This window comes from Rhinopithecus roxellana, chromosome 12, assembly GCF_007565055.1.
Source record: "Rhinopithecus roxellana isolate Shanxi Qingling chromosome 12, ASM756505v1, whole genome shotgun sequence".
Classification (NCBI taxonomy): Eukaryota; Metazoa; Chordata; class Mammalia; order Primates; family Cercopithecidae; genus Rhinopithecus; species Rhinopithecus roxellana.
Genome location: NC_044560.1, coordinates 133,482,980 through 133,497,669, shown reverse-complemented (window position 1 = coordinate 133,497,669; position 14,690 = coordinate 133,482,980). Strand labels below are relative to the sequence as shown.

Genomic DNA, 14,690 nt, shown 5'->3' with positions numbered 1-14,690 from the left:
CTCGCCTACCCGGTTCGAGGATTCTTCTGCCTCAGCCTCCCCAGTAGCTGGGACTACAGGCACCTGACACCACACCCAGCTAATTTCTGTATTTTTAGAAGAGACAGGGTTTCACCATGTTGACTAGGCCTGTCGCAACCTCCTGAGCTCAGGTAATCCACCTGCCTCAGCCTCCCAAACTGCTGGGATTACAGGTGTGAGCCACCATACCCAGCACTCCAAAGTTTTAAAGAAATGAGGCTCAAGATTTGGTAACAAGGGAATCCCAGTCAGATACCAGCACCAGATCCCACGAGCTGTGCAGTGAGAGGTGCCAGGCAGGGTGCGAACACCACCCTCAACCCCAGGGCAGGCAGGGAGACCGGGAAGCCTTGCAACCCAGGGGGAGCCCAGTGACTTTTGCTCACTCCCTCCTTCCCTGGCTTCCTTGTGCCCCTCGCCTGCCCGCTGCCAGTCTGAATGGCCATCACCTCCATGCCACCCATTCCCACGCATCCAACCTCTAGCCCCAGCCTTCAGGACTGCGGTCTCTGGAGCCCCCAAGGGCATCCCAGCCCCTCCCGCCTCTCCTCTTTCCAAGAAGATCACCGGTTTCTTTACTTTGCTTTATTGTTCGTGGGATGAAGATAAGGCCTTGGGCTTGAGGAAGTCATTGTCATATAGTTATAAACTGGGAGACTGGGTGAGAAGGCACACAGACGAAGGTCATCGCCCATCCTCCCTTTCTGCAGATGAGGTGGGACAAGGCCAGGCCCCTGGTTGGGGACCGGGATGCGAGGGCTCTCAGAGCTTGGAGAAGGTGACACTTTTCAGTTCCTTGTTCTCAGTCATGGCTTGGACCGACTTGGTGATGTCCTGGGTCTGCAGCATGCTCATGTTCCAGGACGCCTGGTACCGAGGGTGTTGGGAAAGAACGAGGAGACAGATTAGCAGGGGCCAATCAGGATGAAGCATGCAGCACCCTGAGCCTTGGTTGGTCGCCTGGGGTTAGAGGAGGGCTGTGACTGGTTGGAGCAAGCGCCTTACCACGTAGTTGAGGTTCTCGGCCACCGAATGGTCACGGGAGTAGAGCAGGTTGACCTTGGTGCTCTGCACCGCCACGGGGCTCTTGCTGGAAATCTCGGCCGCCAGCGCTAAGGCAGCATCGAGCATGACCTCCTTGTCTGGGAATACCCGGCTGCAGCGAAAGAGATCAGGGACCGGGTGGGCTGGGAAGGGCTCTCTCCCCCAGCCTCCCGCAGATGAAGAAGTGGCCAGTCACAGAGGAAGGCCCAAGACCCCAGAGAAACAGCCCAACGGGAGCAGGGGACTGACCGCACACTAAAGAAATGACCTCGCCAAGAAAGGATGCCACTTGGAATTCTAGAGTGAGGAGACAAGGGGACCCAAAAAGGCCTCCACGCCCCCGACCTGGCTGCCCCCAGCACTGAGCCACCAGGGCCATGGCCCTACCTGACCAGCCCACTGCCCAGGGCCTCATCAGCCATCATCTTGCGGGCGGTGAAGGCCAGCTCGTTGACCAGGCTGCAAAGGGGAGCGTGCATCAGGAGGTGGCTGTCACCCCGGGACTGCGAGATGCTCTGGGGTGCCCCGCCTACACACCCACTCCCCCTGCACCCACCTGTGGTTCCCGATGACCTTGGGCAGACGCTGCAGTGTCCCTACATCGGCAGCCAGCCCACGTCCACCTCCTGGGGGAGGAACCGGGTCAGTGTTTGGTTTCTGCCCAATACTGTGCCCCTCACAACATCAACGTCCATGAAATTTCATGTTTACTGGAGAGTCCCACCCCACCTTCACCCCAGGGACTTCTTCCAAAGTCCCACTCCATTACCCAGGCAGCTTCTTGACTCAGGCAAGTTCCTTCAACCTAGAATAGAGCCCACCTTCCCACTCACGCGCCCTCCCATCCCTTCAGGGCAGCTCCATCTATCATGAGAGAGGTGCCCTCTTCACCCTACCTGAGACCCCTTCACTGCGTCCCCCGGCTCCATCCTGCCTCCCACCTTCATCCCTATGGCCCCAGGAGCAATCCCTGCCTCTGGCACCTGCCAGCCTCAACCCCACCCCATACCTTACCCATTCACAACTTCACCTCTTGACTTCCTCTACGGGCAAGTCTGACTTTGTCAGGTTCAACTCCAACTCTTCCATGAAGCCCTCGGGGCTCACTCCAGGCCCCCCAACCCCACCCCACTGCCCAGCTCTAAGCAGGACCTCAGGAGGATGGCTCACCTTCACCTGGAAGAAAGCGTCCTGGGCACAGTACCGGATGTCACAGGCGGTGATGAGGTCCACACCTAGGAGGTAGAGGCCAGGGACGCTGAATGACCACCAGAACCAACCCCGCCTCCCAGGACATGGGAGGGGGATTCCTCTTGGGACAGAGTCTGGCCCATGACAGAGCTGAGGCTGGATGCCAGTGGTCGCAGCGTTGGGGTAGCAGCCCGACCCAGGGAGCACCCGAGCAGGAGGACAGCCACAGACTCACCTCCGCCAATGCAGCCCCCGTGGACGGCAGCAATCACAGGCTTGGGGCACTGAGAGGGAACAGGAAGAGTGGGGTCAGGGCTGGCCCAGGGGAGGTGGGCATGGAGAGGGATGCCCTAGAGTCACCTTCTCGATGACGCTGAAGGTCTCCTGATATCGAGTGATGATGTCACGGAGGTACCAGCTGATCCGGGCCACATCATCTCCTTTGGGCTGCAGGATGTCCGAAGCCAGGTCCATCAGGTCAACACCTGGTGAGAAGGCGTGAGAGAGCTTATCCAGGCTCCCAGGCCCCACCCATTGCCCCAACCAGGGGTCAGAACCCAGGCGCAGCAGGTTCTAATCCCAAACCACCAAGGCAGAAAAACCAACTCACACAGGACTTGGTGAGGGATTGCATGTGGAGTGGGAAGGAAATAAAAGCCATCATTTGTGGAGTCATTACTCACTGAATCCTCACAACAACTCTACCAGCTGGGTCCTATTACTATTTGTGTTACCGATGGGTAAACTAAGGCACAGAGAGGTTAAACAGTTGCCCAAGGGGTCACAGTGGCTGGTGAGTAGTGTGAATTAAATAAACTCATTAATGTTTTTAGAGACAGGGTCTCACTCTGTTACATCAGCTAGAGTGCAGTGGCACGATCATGGCTCACTGCAGCCTCCAACTCCCAGGTTCAAGCAATCCTCCCACCTCAGCCTCTTGAGTGGTTGGGACTGTGCCCAGGCTGGTCTTGAACTCCTGGGGTCAAGCGATCCTCCAGCCTTGGCCTCCCAAAGCGCTGGGATTGCAGGTGTGAGCCACCATGCCGGCCAGAGTGGGATTTTAAAATCTGGAACCATGCAGCTGGCCCCAGAGACCATGCTCTTCCCCAAGATGCCAGACAAACCGGGACTCAGGGTCTGTGGCGTGAGTGAAGGAGTCAATGGCGCTGCTGTTTCCTGAGATGAGAAACATCTCAGGATGCAGCAATTTCTGTGGTTCCAACTTCAAGAGGATCCCAAATCTGACCTTTCCTCCATCAGTTGTTCTCCATGAGCCCGCCCTGCTCTCCGTTTCCACCTGTGTCCCCAGTCTGTCCCCACACACAGCCAGGGGGAACCAGGGGACACCTTCTTGTGTCAGATGCTCTTTTTTTTGGAGACAGAGTCTTGCTCTTGTTGCCCAGGCTGGAGTGCAGTGGCATGATGGTGGCTCACTGCAACCTCCACCTCCCGGTTCAAACGATTCTCCTGCCTCAGTCTCCCGAGTAGCTGGGATTACATGAGCCCGCCATCACGCCCAGCTAATTTTTGTATTTTTAGTACAGATGGGGTTTTGCCATGTGGGCCAGGCTAGTCTCGAACTCCTGACCTTGTGATCCACCCGCTTCGGCCTCCCAAAGTGCTGGGATTACAGGCGTGAGCCACTGTGCCTGGCCCAGACCCTCTTTTTCCCGCCTGTCGCTGTTAGAACAAAATGGAACGTCCTTGTTATGACTACCCTTCGTGAACACCATTCACAACCTATTACTTTGGGCACACTGGCCTCCAACTGTGTGTGTGTGTGTGTGTGTGTGTGCACGTGCATGCGTGGACAGGGCTGCTGCAGTGGTACAGGACCTTCTCAGTGAGAAGGTGACCCGGAGTAATAGGAGGTGACCTGGAGTAAATATCCGGAGGGGGAGAGGGAGGGAGCCAAGGACCTTTGGGCTGACAACTATCCCTCCCTCTTCAACAGCCACACACTGACTCCTTCACTTCCTTCAGCTACAGCTCAAAGGTCACCTCCTCAGAGAGGCCCTCCCTGGCCAACCTGACTAAACAGTGGCAGCATCCCCTGCATCCTGATCCCACCTTACCTCTGGGCTGCATGGCTCCCTGTCCTATTGCTATGTCCTTATCTGCTTGAGGGCCTGACTCCCTTTCTAGAATGTGAGCTCTGAGAACACAGGAGTTCTTGTCTTTCTGTCCACTGCTGGATCCCCTGTGCCTAGAACAGGGCATGGCACACACGAGCTGCTCAATAGGTGACCAATATAGACAACAGTCCCCGTCCTCGTGGGGAGGCAAACAAATGAATAAACAAATATATTTTGGGGCTGGGCGCAGTGGCTCAGGCCTGTAATCCCAGCCCTTTGGAAGGCAGAGGCAGGAGAATCGCTTGAGGCCAGGATTTTGAGAACAGTCTGGGGCAACATTGCAAGACCTCTTCTCTACAAGAAATGAAAAAATTAGCTGCATATGAGGCTGGGCGTGGTCGCCTGTAATCCCAGCACTTTCGGAGGCTGAGGTGGGCGGATCGCTTGAGCCCAGGAGTTGGAGGCTAAGATACCTGAGCTATGATCGTGTCACTGCACTCCAGCCGGGGTGACAGAGCAAGACCCTGGCTCCAAAATAAAAAGTAAAAAGAAAAGAATATGGCAGGACATAGAGGTGAAAAGAAAAGCAGAGGTAGGAGCCAGATCACTGCCTGAGGCCAAAGCCCCCCTTACCTTTAACCAGCATGCCAGCTACTGAGATGACAGACATTTAGCAGTTAAGAGTAAGGACTCTATGGCCAAGCAGCCTGAGTTCCAAAATCCCAGCTCTGCCACTTACAAGCTGTGAGAATTGGGTAAGTTTTTTGCTCTCTCTGGATCTGTTTCACCTTTAAATGGGGCTTATAGCAGAACCTGTCTTGTGGACCCTGATTAGAATTAATTGATATGTTTAAAGTGCTTAGAAAGGGGCGTGACACACCGTGAGTGCTGCATAATTGTGGCCAACTTTTTCTTTCTCTATTTAGTAGTTCTACTCTATCACTGGGTCACGGCATGACCCGCTGTTTCTTCTTTCTGGCCTTCTGGGTCTTGCTGCTGAAAAAAAAGATGAGACGGCCGCATTCAGCTGGGAGCTGAAAGGTGAAGGACCTGGGCCCGGCACAGCCAGAAAGGAGCCTCATCTTTCTGTTCTCAGACATGACCTCTATGAGAGCAAGGGGTCAGGAATGGGGGCTGCCTCCCGATTCCACGTCTCCAGCACCCAGGAGGGGGCTCTGGCCCTGGACTGTGTCACTGAATGTTTGTCAAATGAATGAACAAATGAACAAAAGGAGGAACAGAGCGAGATGCAGAAAGAAAGGAGGCTGGGCGTGGTGGCTCATGCCTGTGACCCCAGCCCTTTGGGAGGCCGAGGCGGGAGGATCGCTTGAGCTCAGGGGTTTGAGACCAGCCTGGGCAACATAGCAAGCCCCGCCGCTACAGAAAATGAAAAAACTAGCTGTGCGTGGTGGTGCACACCTGTGGTCCCAGCTACTTGAGGGGCTGAGGTGGGAAGATGGCTTGAGCCCAGGAGGCTGCGGCTGCAGTGAGCTGAGATTGCTCTGGGTGACAGAGGGAGACCCTGTGTCAAAAAAGAAAGAAAGGGAGGGAAGAAGGGAAGGAAAAAGAAGGAAAGAAGGAAGGAAGGAAGGGAGGAAGGAGGGAGGGAGGGAGGGAGGGAGGGAGGAGAGGAAGGAGAGAGAGGGGAAGGAGGGGAGGGAGGGGAGAGAGGAACGGGAGGGAAAGAAAGAAAGGGACCTGGGAAGATGTTAATGGACAAAACAGAAAGAAAGAGTTTACTGTCTGTCTGCCCCACTGAGCTGGGAACACCGTGACCACAGGGCCTGGGACTGTCTCGGTCACAACTGGGTTCCCAGCACTGGGCTCTGGGCCCTGTGCAGAAATCAGTGTAGGAAATATTTTGCTTCTGGTTTACTCCTAAAGGGCCAACCCTCCCACGGACAACTACATACTCTGGCTGGACAAGAAACAAACAATTATCTGAAGGCACTGGGCAGATTCTAGAGGGAGGGACCACTTGGGAGAGTGGCAGAACACTCTCACGGTGTTTTTGAAAACGGTTTTGAAAGCTTTCAGCCTGAGGAAAGCCAAAAACTTCACAGACTGAAGTTGTGCTTGAAGAGCCACAGGATAGAGTCCGAGGGGACCAAAGCTGCCGGGAAGTGAGGGGGGATATTCCAAAAAGGGGAGAGCCAGAGCGAGGAGTTCCGAATTCTGTGTACCACCTCCGTCCTAATCTCTTGCTGGGAGATTTATGCTTTTTTTTTTTTTTTTCTTTTTCTTTTTTTTGAGACGGAGTCTGCTCTGTCGCCTAGGCTGGAGTGCAGTGGCCAGATCTCAGCTCACTGCAAGCTCCGCCTCCCGGGTTCACGCCATTCTCCTGCCTCAGCCTCCCGTGGAGCTGGGACTACAGGCGCCCGCCACCGCGACCGGCTAATTTTTTGTATTTTTAGTAGAGATGGGGTTTCACCGTGTTAGCCAGGATGGTCTTGATCTCCTGACCTCGTGATCCACCCATCTCAGCCTCCCAAAGTGCTGGGATTACAGGCGTGAGCCAGCGCGCCGGGCCGGAGATTTGTTTTTGTTGTTGTTTTGAGATGGGCTCTTGCTGTGTCACCCAGGCTGGAGTGCAGTGGCACGATCACAGCTCACTGCAGTCTTGATCTCCCTGGCTCAAGCCATCCTCCCACCTCAGCCTCCAGAGTAGCTGGGAGTGTGGTCATGCATCACACCCAGCTAATTTTTGTTAGAGACGAGGTCTCGGCCCGGCGCGGTGGCTCAAGCCTGTAATCCCAGCACTTTGGGACGCCGAGATGGGCGGATCACGAGGTCAGGAGATCGAGACCATCCTGGCTAATACGGTGAAACCCCGTCTCTACTAAAAAAATACAAAAAACTAGCTGGGCGAGGTGGTGGGCGCCTGTAGTCCCAGCTACTCGGGAGGCTGAGGCAGGAGAATGGCGTGAACCCGGGAGGCGGAGCTTGCAGTGAGCTGAGATCTGGCCACTGCACTCCAGCCTGGGCGGCAGAGCGAGACTCCGTCTCAAAAAAAAAAAAAAAAAAAAAGAGACGAGGTCTCAGTTTGTCGCCCAGGCTGAAGAATTATTTTTTAAATCTTTTGCTGGGGGTGCATGTATGGTTTGTAAATCAGCAAGAGGCCAGGCACAGTGGCTCACGTTTATAGTCCCAGCACATTGAGAGGCCGAGGCAGGAGGATCGTTTAAGTTCAAGAGTTCAAGACCAGACTGGGTGACATAGCAAGGCCTCATCTCTACAAAACAATAAAAACAGAAAAACCAAAAAACTCATTCCAACTAAGCTACCAAAACAGGAAACTCAATATTCTTTGGACTTATATGATAGAATCCAGAATATCCACATCTTATTCCTATATCCCAACATCCAGGAAACAATCCAAACTAACTCAAAATAAAAAGAAACAGGGAAGTGAAGCCATTTTCTTTTTTTTTTGAGATAGAGTCTTGCTCTTGTCACTGAGGCTGGAGTGCAATGGCGCGATCTCGGCTCACTGCAACCTCCGCCTCCTGGGATCAAGCCATTCTCCTGCCTCAGCCTCTCCAGTAGCTGGGATTACAGGCACGCACCACCATATCCAGATAATTTTTGTATTTTTTAGCACAGGCGGGGTTTCACCATGTTGGCCAGGCTAGTCTTGAACTCCTGACCTCAAGTGATCCACCCGCCTCAGCTTCCCAAAGTGCTGGGATTACAAGTGTGAGCCACTGAGCCCGGCCTGCCATTTTCTTTTTTTTTTTTTTTTTTTTGAAAGCGGAGTCTCGCTGTGTCGCCCAGGCTGGAGTGCAGAGGCGGATCTCGGCTCACTGCAAGCTCCGCCTCCCGGGTTCCCGCCATTCTCCCGCCTCAGCCTCCGAGTAGCTGGGACTACAGGCACCCGCCACCGCGCCCGGCTAGTTTTTTGTATTTTTAGTAGAGACGGGGTTTCACCGTGTTAGCCAGGAGGGTCTCGATCTCCTGACCTCGTGATCCACCCGCCTCGGCCTCCCAACGTGCTGGGATTACAGGCTTGAGCCACCGCGCCCGGCCGGCCTGCCATTTTCAAGAAAAAAGATAATAAGGAGACTGACCCCAAGATGACCCAGATGTTGAGATTAGAAGACAAGGATTTTTGTTTTTGAGACCGAGTCCTGCTCTGTCGCCCAGGCTGGAGTGCAGTGGCGCCATCTCGGCTCACTGCAACCTCCGCCTCCGAGGTTCACGCCATTCTCCTGCCTCAGCCTCCCGAGTAGGTGGACTACAGGCACTTGCCAAGACGCCCAGCTAATTTTTTTGTACTTTTAGTAGAGAAAGGGTTTCACCATGTTAGCCAGGATGGTCTCAATCTCCTGACCTCGTGATCCACCTGCCTGGTCCTCCCAAAGTGCTGGGAATACAGGTGTGAGCCACGGCGCCCAGATTTTTTTTTTTTTTTTTTTTTTTAAGTAGAGATGGTGTTTCACCATGTTAGCCACCGCTCCCGGCCAGAAGACAAGGATTTTAAATCAGTCATTATAACTTATGCTCAATGGCAGGAAGAAAAACATGCATGACAAAAAATAAATAACTGACCAGGCACAATGGATCACTCCTGCAATCCCAGCACTTTGGGAGGCTGAAGTGGGCAGACCACTGAAGGCCAGGAGCTCAAGACCAGCCTGGCGAAAATGGTGAGAACCTATCTCTACTAAAAATATAAAAATTAGCCAGGCGTGGTGCCGGTTGCCTGTAATCCCAGCTATTCGGGAGGCTGAGGCAAGAGAATGGCTTGAACTTGGGAGGTGGAGGTTGCAGTGAGCCGAGATTGTGCCACTGCACTCCAGGCTAGTTGACAGAGTGAGACTCCTTCTAAAAAAAAGAAAAAAAAAAATTAGCCAGGCCTGGTGACAGGCACCTGTAATCCCAGCTACGCAGGAGGCTGAGGCAGGAGAATTGCTTGAACCCAGGAGGCAGATGTTGCAATGAGCAGAATTGTGTCACTGCACTCCAGCCTGGGTGACAAAGTGAGATTCTGTCTCAAAATAAATAAATAAAAAATGAACCAAATGGGAACTGGAGAATTGAAAACTACAATATCTGAAATTTAAAATCAGTGGGTGGTAGCTGGGTACGGTGGCTCACACCTGTCATCCTAGCGCTTGGGGAGGCCTAGGTGGGTGGATGACCTGAGGTCAGGAGTTTAAGAGCAGCCTGGCCAACACATGGTAAAACCCCATCTCTACTAGAAACACAAAAAATTAGCCGGGCATGGTAGAGGGCACCCGTAATCCTAGCTACTCGAGTGGCTGAGGCAGGAGAATCACTTGAACCCAGGAAGCAGAGGTTGCAGTGAGCTGAGATTGCGCCATTGCAACAAAAGCGAAACTCTGTCTCAAACAAAACAAAACAAAACAAAAAAATCACTGGGTGTGCTTTACAGGAGGACAGAGATGAGGAAAGAGTCAGTAACTGTGATCAGTGGAAATTCTCCCATCTGAAGAACAGGTCAGTGGGTCAATCCAAAGATCCAACTGACCTGTAACTGGAAATCAATGAGTGAGTTGCAGAGTTGCATGAAAGCATGTTATTATATTATATGTTGACACAGCTATAGACTGAGAGGTTAAGCATGTCCTTCATGGCCACAGATCCAGGATGGAAACCCAGACTTCAGAGCCTATGATCCCGTCGTGTTCTGTTGGACTAATTTTCATATTTGAATGTTTTAAATTACGTCTCAAAAAAAAAAAAAAAAAGAGAGGGCTGGCCATGGTGGCACCTGCCTGTAAACCTGGCACTTTGGGAGGCCGAGGTGGGAGGATCGCTTGAGCTCAGGTATTTGAGGTTACAGTGATTTCTGATTAGGCCACTGCACTCCAACCTGGGTGACAGAGCAAGATCCTGTCTCCCAAAAAACACACACACACACACAAAAACAGATAAAAGTGTAAGTTAGGGGTCGAAGTGGTGGTTCACGCCTACAATCCCAGGACTTTGGGAGGCTGTGGCAGGCGGATGATGAGGTCAGGAGAGGGAGACCATCATGGCCAACATGGTGAAACCTTGTCTCTACTAAAAATACAAAAATTAGCTGGGCGTCGTGGCCCGCGCCTGTAGTCCCAGGCAGGAGAATTGCTTGAACCCGGGAGGCGGAGGTTGCGGTGACTTCAGATTGAGCCACTGCATTCCAGCCTGGCAACAGAGCAAGACCCTGCCTCAAAAAACAAACAAACAAAACAAAAAGAACAGCAAAAAAAAAGTGTACGTCAGAAGCTGCTTAAAACCCTAATTAAGAAGCACTGCTCCACTGTCTATTGCCAGGAGCTGGGAAGGCTGGTAGGGTGTGTGAAGAGCGTCTGGTACCTGCAGTGAACATTTTTCCTGCACCAGAGATCACCACCGCCCGACAGTCAGCGTCTCTCGAAATCTTGCTGAAGCACTCTACCATCTCTCTGTGAAGCAACGAGTGAAGGGCTACAAATAGGGTGGGAATACCCTGCCCTCATGTCCATCTCCCCACAGGGTTCCACTCTGGCCCAGTCCCGCAGCCCCCGCCTCCCCGGCAGGCAGGCCTCCAGGATCTGCAGGTCAGACCTCCAGAAGGCCTTGTACATGGCATTCCTCTTGTTGGGCCGGTTGAGCTGGACATGCAGAACATGTTTCTGCGCAGACGTCACACGAAGGGACTCATAGCTGTGGTCTGGGGCTTCCTCTTGTGCAGAGGAGCCAGTGAGGCGAAGGCTAATACTGGGTCCCGAGTAGTTGGAGGCTGTCAATCCTGCGGAGAAAGAGCCTTTGATGACCCCAGACTCCAAGACACAGGCCTATAGAATTAGGGAGCCCTTCAAAAGGGAGCACACGCACCCCTGAATTTAGGGGACTCGGGCCCTTCGTGACCTCGGATGGGCCTCCCCATCCTACAGCTGCTGTAACAGCACGACAGCGCGATACACCCCCATGTCAAGAGCTGACTCACGCCGGCTTAGTAGGTCGCGGAGTCTGCGAAAAGCCACTATCCCCGCCGCCATCGCCGCCGCCTTCGTCTACTGCGTTGGGACAGAGCAACCTGCCAGTTAGCGGAGGGGGCGGGCACAAACGGCCGCCATGTTGAGCGAGGGCACCGATGCCGCAGCCTGGCAGGCAAAGACGCCGTTCTCCCCGCCATCTTTACTAAGGGCAGCCGAGTTCCGGTTGCCTTACATAGTTAGAGCCAGGCTCAGAAAAGGACCCTTTGCCCCAGTGGGAACCTGGCCTGAGAAAATAGCTCCTGCAATGGCGTGAACCCGGGAGGCGGAGCTTGCAGTGAGCCGAGATAGAGCCATTGATCTCCAGCTTGGGCGACGGAGGGAGACTCAGTCCAAAAAAAAAAAAGGAAAAGAAAATAGCTCCCGCTAAAGTTCATCACACCGCTGTTTCATAATGGTGGCATAATTGGCGACAGCTGAAACGTCCAAGGACATAATGGCAGCAGAGCTTGTCATCATGCATGTGTATGTATCATGTTAACTAAAAATTAAAGAAAACTTGCATTACTGTGAGTTTACCCACATAAAGGAATGAGTACAGATGGGCCAACATTAAGTGCTGACTGTATATGAACTCCCACCAGGAGGTCGTACTATTACCCACTATATACAGAGGAAAACTGACTCAGGCACGGGAAGACACGAGGTTCAAGGTCGCTGGGCTTCAGAAGGGCTAAAGTAGGATTACATGGCTCCAGAATTCATGTTCTTAGGCCGACGCGTGGCTCACGCCTGTAATACACGCACTTTGGGAGGCCGCGGCAGGCAGATCACCTGAGGTCAGGAGTTCAAGACCAGCCTGGTCAACATGGCGAAATCCCGTCTCTAGTAAAAATACAAAAATTAGCTGGGTGCGGTGTCCGGCACCTGTAATCCCAGCGGGAGGCTGAGGCAGGAGAATGGCTTGAGCCCAGGAGGCGGAGATTGCAATGAGCAGCGATTGCGCCACTGCACTCCAGCCTGGGCGACACAGCAAGACTCCGTCTCAAAAAAAAAAAAAAAAGTTCATGTTCTTAAAACACAAAGCGAAACTCCCTTGGGAAAAGCCAGCTATCCGAAGGCATAAAAAGTACTTTAAAACTGCTGGCCTCCGGCCGGGCGCGGTGGCTCAAGCCTGTAATCCCAGCACTTTGGGAGGCCGAGACGGGCAGATCACGAGGTCAGGAGATGAGACCATCCTGGCTAACACGGTGAAACCCCGTCTCTACTAAAAAATACAAAAAACTAGCCGGGCGAGGCGGCGGGCGCCTGTAGTCCCAGCTACTCGGGAGGCTGAGGCAGGAGAATGGCGTAAACCCAGGAGGCGGAGCTTGCAGTGAGCTGAGATCCGGCCACTGAACTCCAGCGCGGGCGACAGAGTGAGACTCCGTCTCAAAATAAATAAATAAATAAATAAAAATAACTGCTGGCCTGGAGCGGTGGCTCACACCTGTAATCCCAGAATCCCAGCACTTTGGGAGGCCGAGGCGGGTGCATCACAAGGTCAGTAGATCGAGACTATCCTGGCTAACACGGTGAAACCCCGTCTCTACTAAAAATACAAAAAATTAGCCGCGCGTTTTGGCGGGCGCCTGTAGTCCCAGCTACTTAGGAGGCTGAGGCTGGAGAATGGCGTGGGCTGGAGAATGGCGTGAATCTGGGAGGCGGCGCTTGCAGTAAGCCTAGATAGCGCCACTGCAGTCCAGCCTGGAGACAGAGGGAGACTCGGTCTCAAGAAAAAAAAAAAAAAAAAAATTAGCGGGGCGAGGTGGTAGGTGCCTGTAATCCCAGCTACTTGGGAGGTTGAGGCAGGAGAATTGCTGAATCAACCCAGGAGGCAGAGGTTGCAGTGAGCCAACCTCATGCCACTGCGTTCCAGCACTTCAGCCTGGGTGAGAGAGTGACTCTGTCTCAAAAAAAAAAAAAAAAAAAAAAAAAGTATAGCTGGACATGCACAGAATATGGCATATGTATATAATGAAATTGGATGCTAGGAGAGAAACTGGTAAAATTCACTTGTTTTTTTTTTGAGACAGAGTCTCGCTCTGTCGCCCAGGCTGGGGTGCAGTGGCCGGATCTCAGCTCACTGCAAGCTCGGCCTCCCGGGTTTACACCATTCTCCTGCCTCAGCCTCCCGAGTAGCTGGGACTATAGGTGCCCGCCACCTTGCCCGGCTAGTTTTTTGTACTTTACTAGTAGAGACGGGGTTTTACCGCGTTAGCCAGGATGGTCTCGATCTCCTGACCTCGTGATCCACCCGTCTTGCCCTCCCAAAGTGCAGGAATTACAGGCTTGAGCCACCGCGCCCGGCCTAAAATTCACTTTTTATCACCTTGACTGGCTTAAAAACAATAAACCCTACTTGATTTTATTTATGGCTGCAAGATGACTGTAGTTTTTCCTTGTCTAGAGATTGTTTGAAACTTCCATAGTGAAGCAAAACTTGTTTATCTGCTAAATGACGCTTTTGTGACGTCATTAAATGTTAACAATGTAAGGCCAGGCGCAGTGGCTCACGCCTGTATCCTAGCACTTTGGGAGGCCTAGGCCGGTGGATCTGAGGAGTTCGAGACCAGTCTGGCCAATATAGTGAAACCCCCTCTACTAAAAATACAAAAGTCAGCCAGGCATGGTGGCACGTGCCTGTAATCCCAGCTACTTGGGAGGCTGAGGCAGGAGAATTGCTTGAACTGGGAGGCAGAGTTTGCAGTGAGCTAAGATCATGCCAGTGCACTCCAGCCTGGACGACAGAGCAAGACTTTCTGGGGGAAAAAAAAATCCCAACTACTTGGGAGGCTGAGACAGGAGAACCACTTGAGCCTGGGAGGCAGAGGTTGCAGTGAGCCGAGATTGTGCCATTGCACTCCAGCCTGGGTGACAGAGCAAGACTCCATCTCAAAAAAGAAAATTTTATTCACAGTAAATTCCCAATGTGGGTTATTCTCAAGCACACATGCATAAACTTCAAGGTTTGTGAACTGCTCCTCTGCAAGTCACCTCTTCCCTCCAGTAGCAGTCAAAATCCTTCAACCAGGATCCTTCCAGGTGGTACCCCCCACTGCACGGCATCTTAACAGGTTTGCATCTATACAAGTGGGAAGTTATCTACTATATGTTGCAATTATATAGATCTTTTATGTTTTGAGACATGGTCTGGCCCTTTCGCCCAGGATGGAGTGTAGTTGTGCCATCACAGCTCAAGCGATCCTCCTGCCTTAGTCCCTATGAGTAGCTTGGACTATAGGAACAGTGCGTGCCACCATGCCCACATTTTTTTTTTTCTTTTATTGGGATGGAGTTTCACTTTCATCGCCCAGGCTGGAGTACAATGGCACAATCGCAGGTTACTGCAACCTCTGCCTCCCAGGTTTCAGCAATTCTCCTGCCTCAGCCTCCTGAG

General features: G+C 52.7%; 1 protein-coding gene across 1 annotated transcript; it reads right to left on the bottom strand.

Moving 5' to 3' along the window:
- Positions 1-591: 591 nt before the first annotated feature.
- Positions 592-11,411, bottom strand: LOC104676174 (delta(3,5)-Delta(2,4)-dienoyl-CoA isomerase, mitochondrial). The gene is made up of 10 exons (XM_030913246.1): positions 11,263-11,411; positions 10,881-11,064; positions 10,650-10,738; positions 2,617-2,741; positions 2,492-2,540; positions 2,232-2,300; positions 1,622-1,688; positions 1,453-1,524; positions 1,027-1,177; positions 592-888 (listed from the first exon to the last, which is right to left on the bottom strand). The coding sequence occupies exons 1-10, from the start codon at positions 11,312-11,314 to the stop codon at positions 784-786; spliced, it is 963 nt and encodes a 320-aa protein (XP_030769106.1). The 5' UTR covers positions 11,315-11,411; the 3' UTR covers positions 592-783.
- Positions 11,412-14,690: the final 3,279 nt, after the last annotated feature.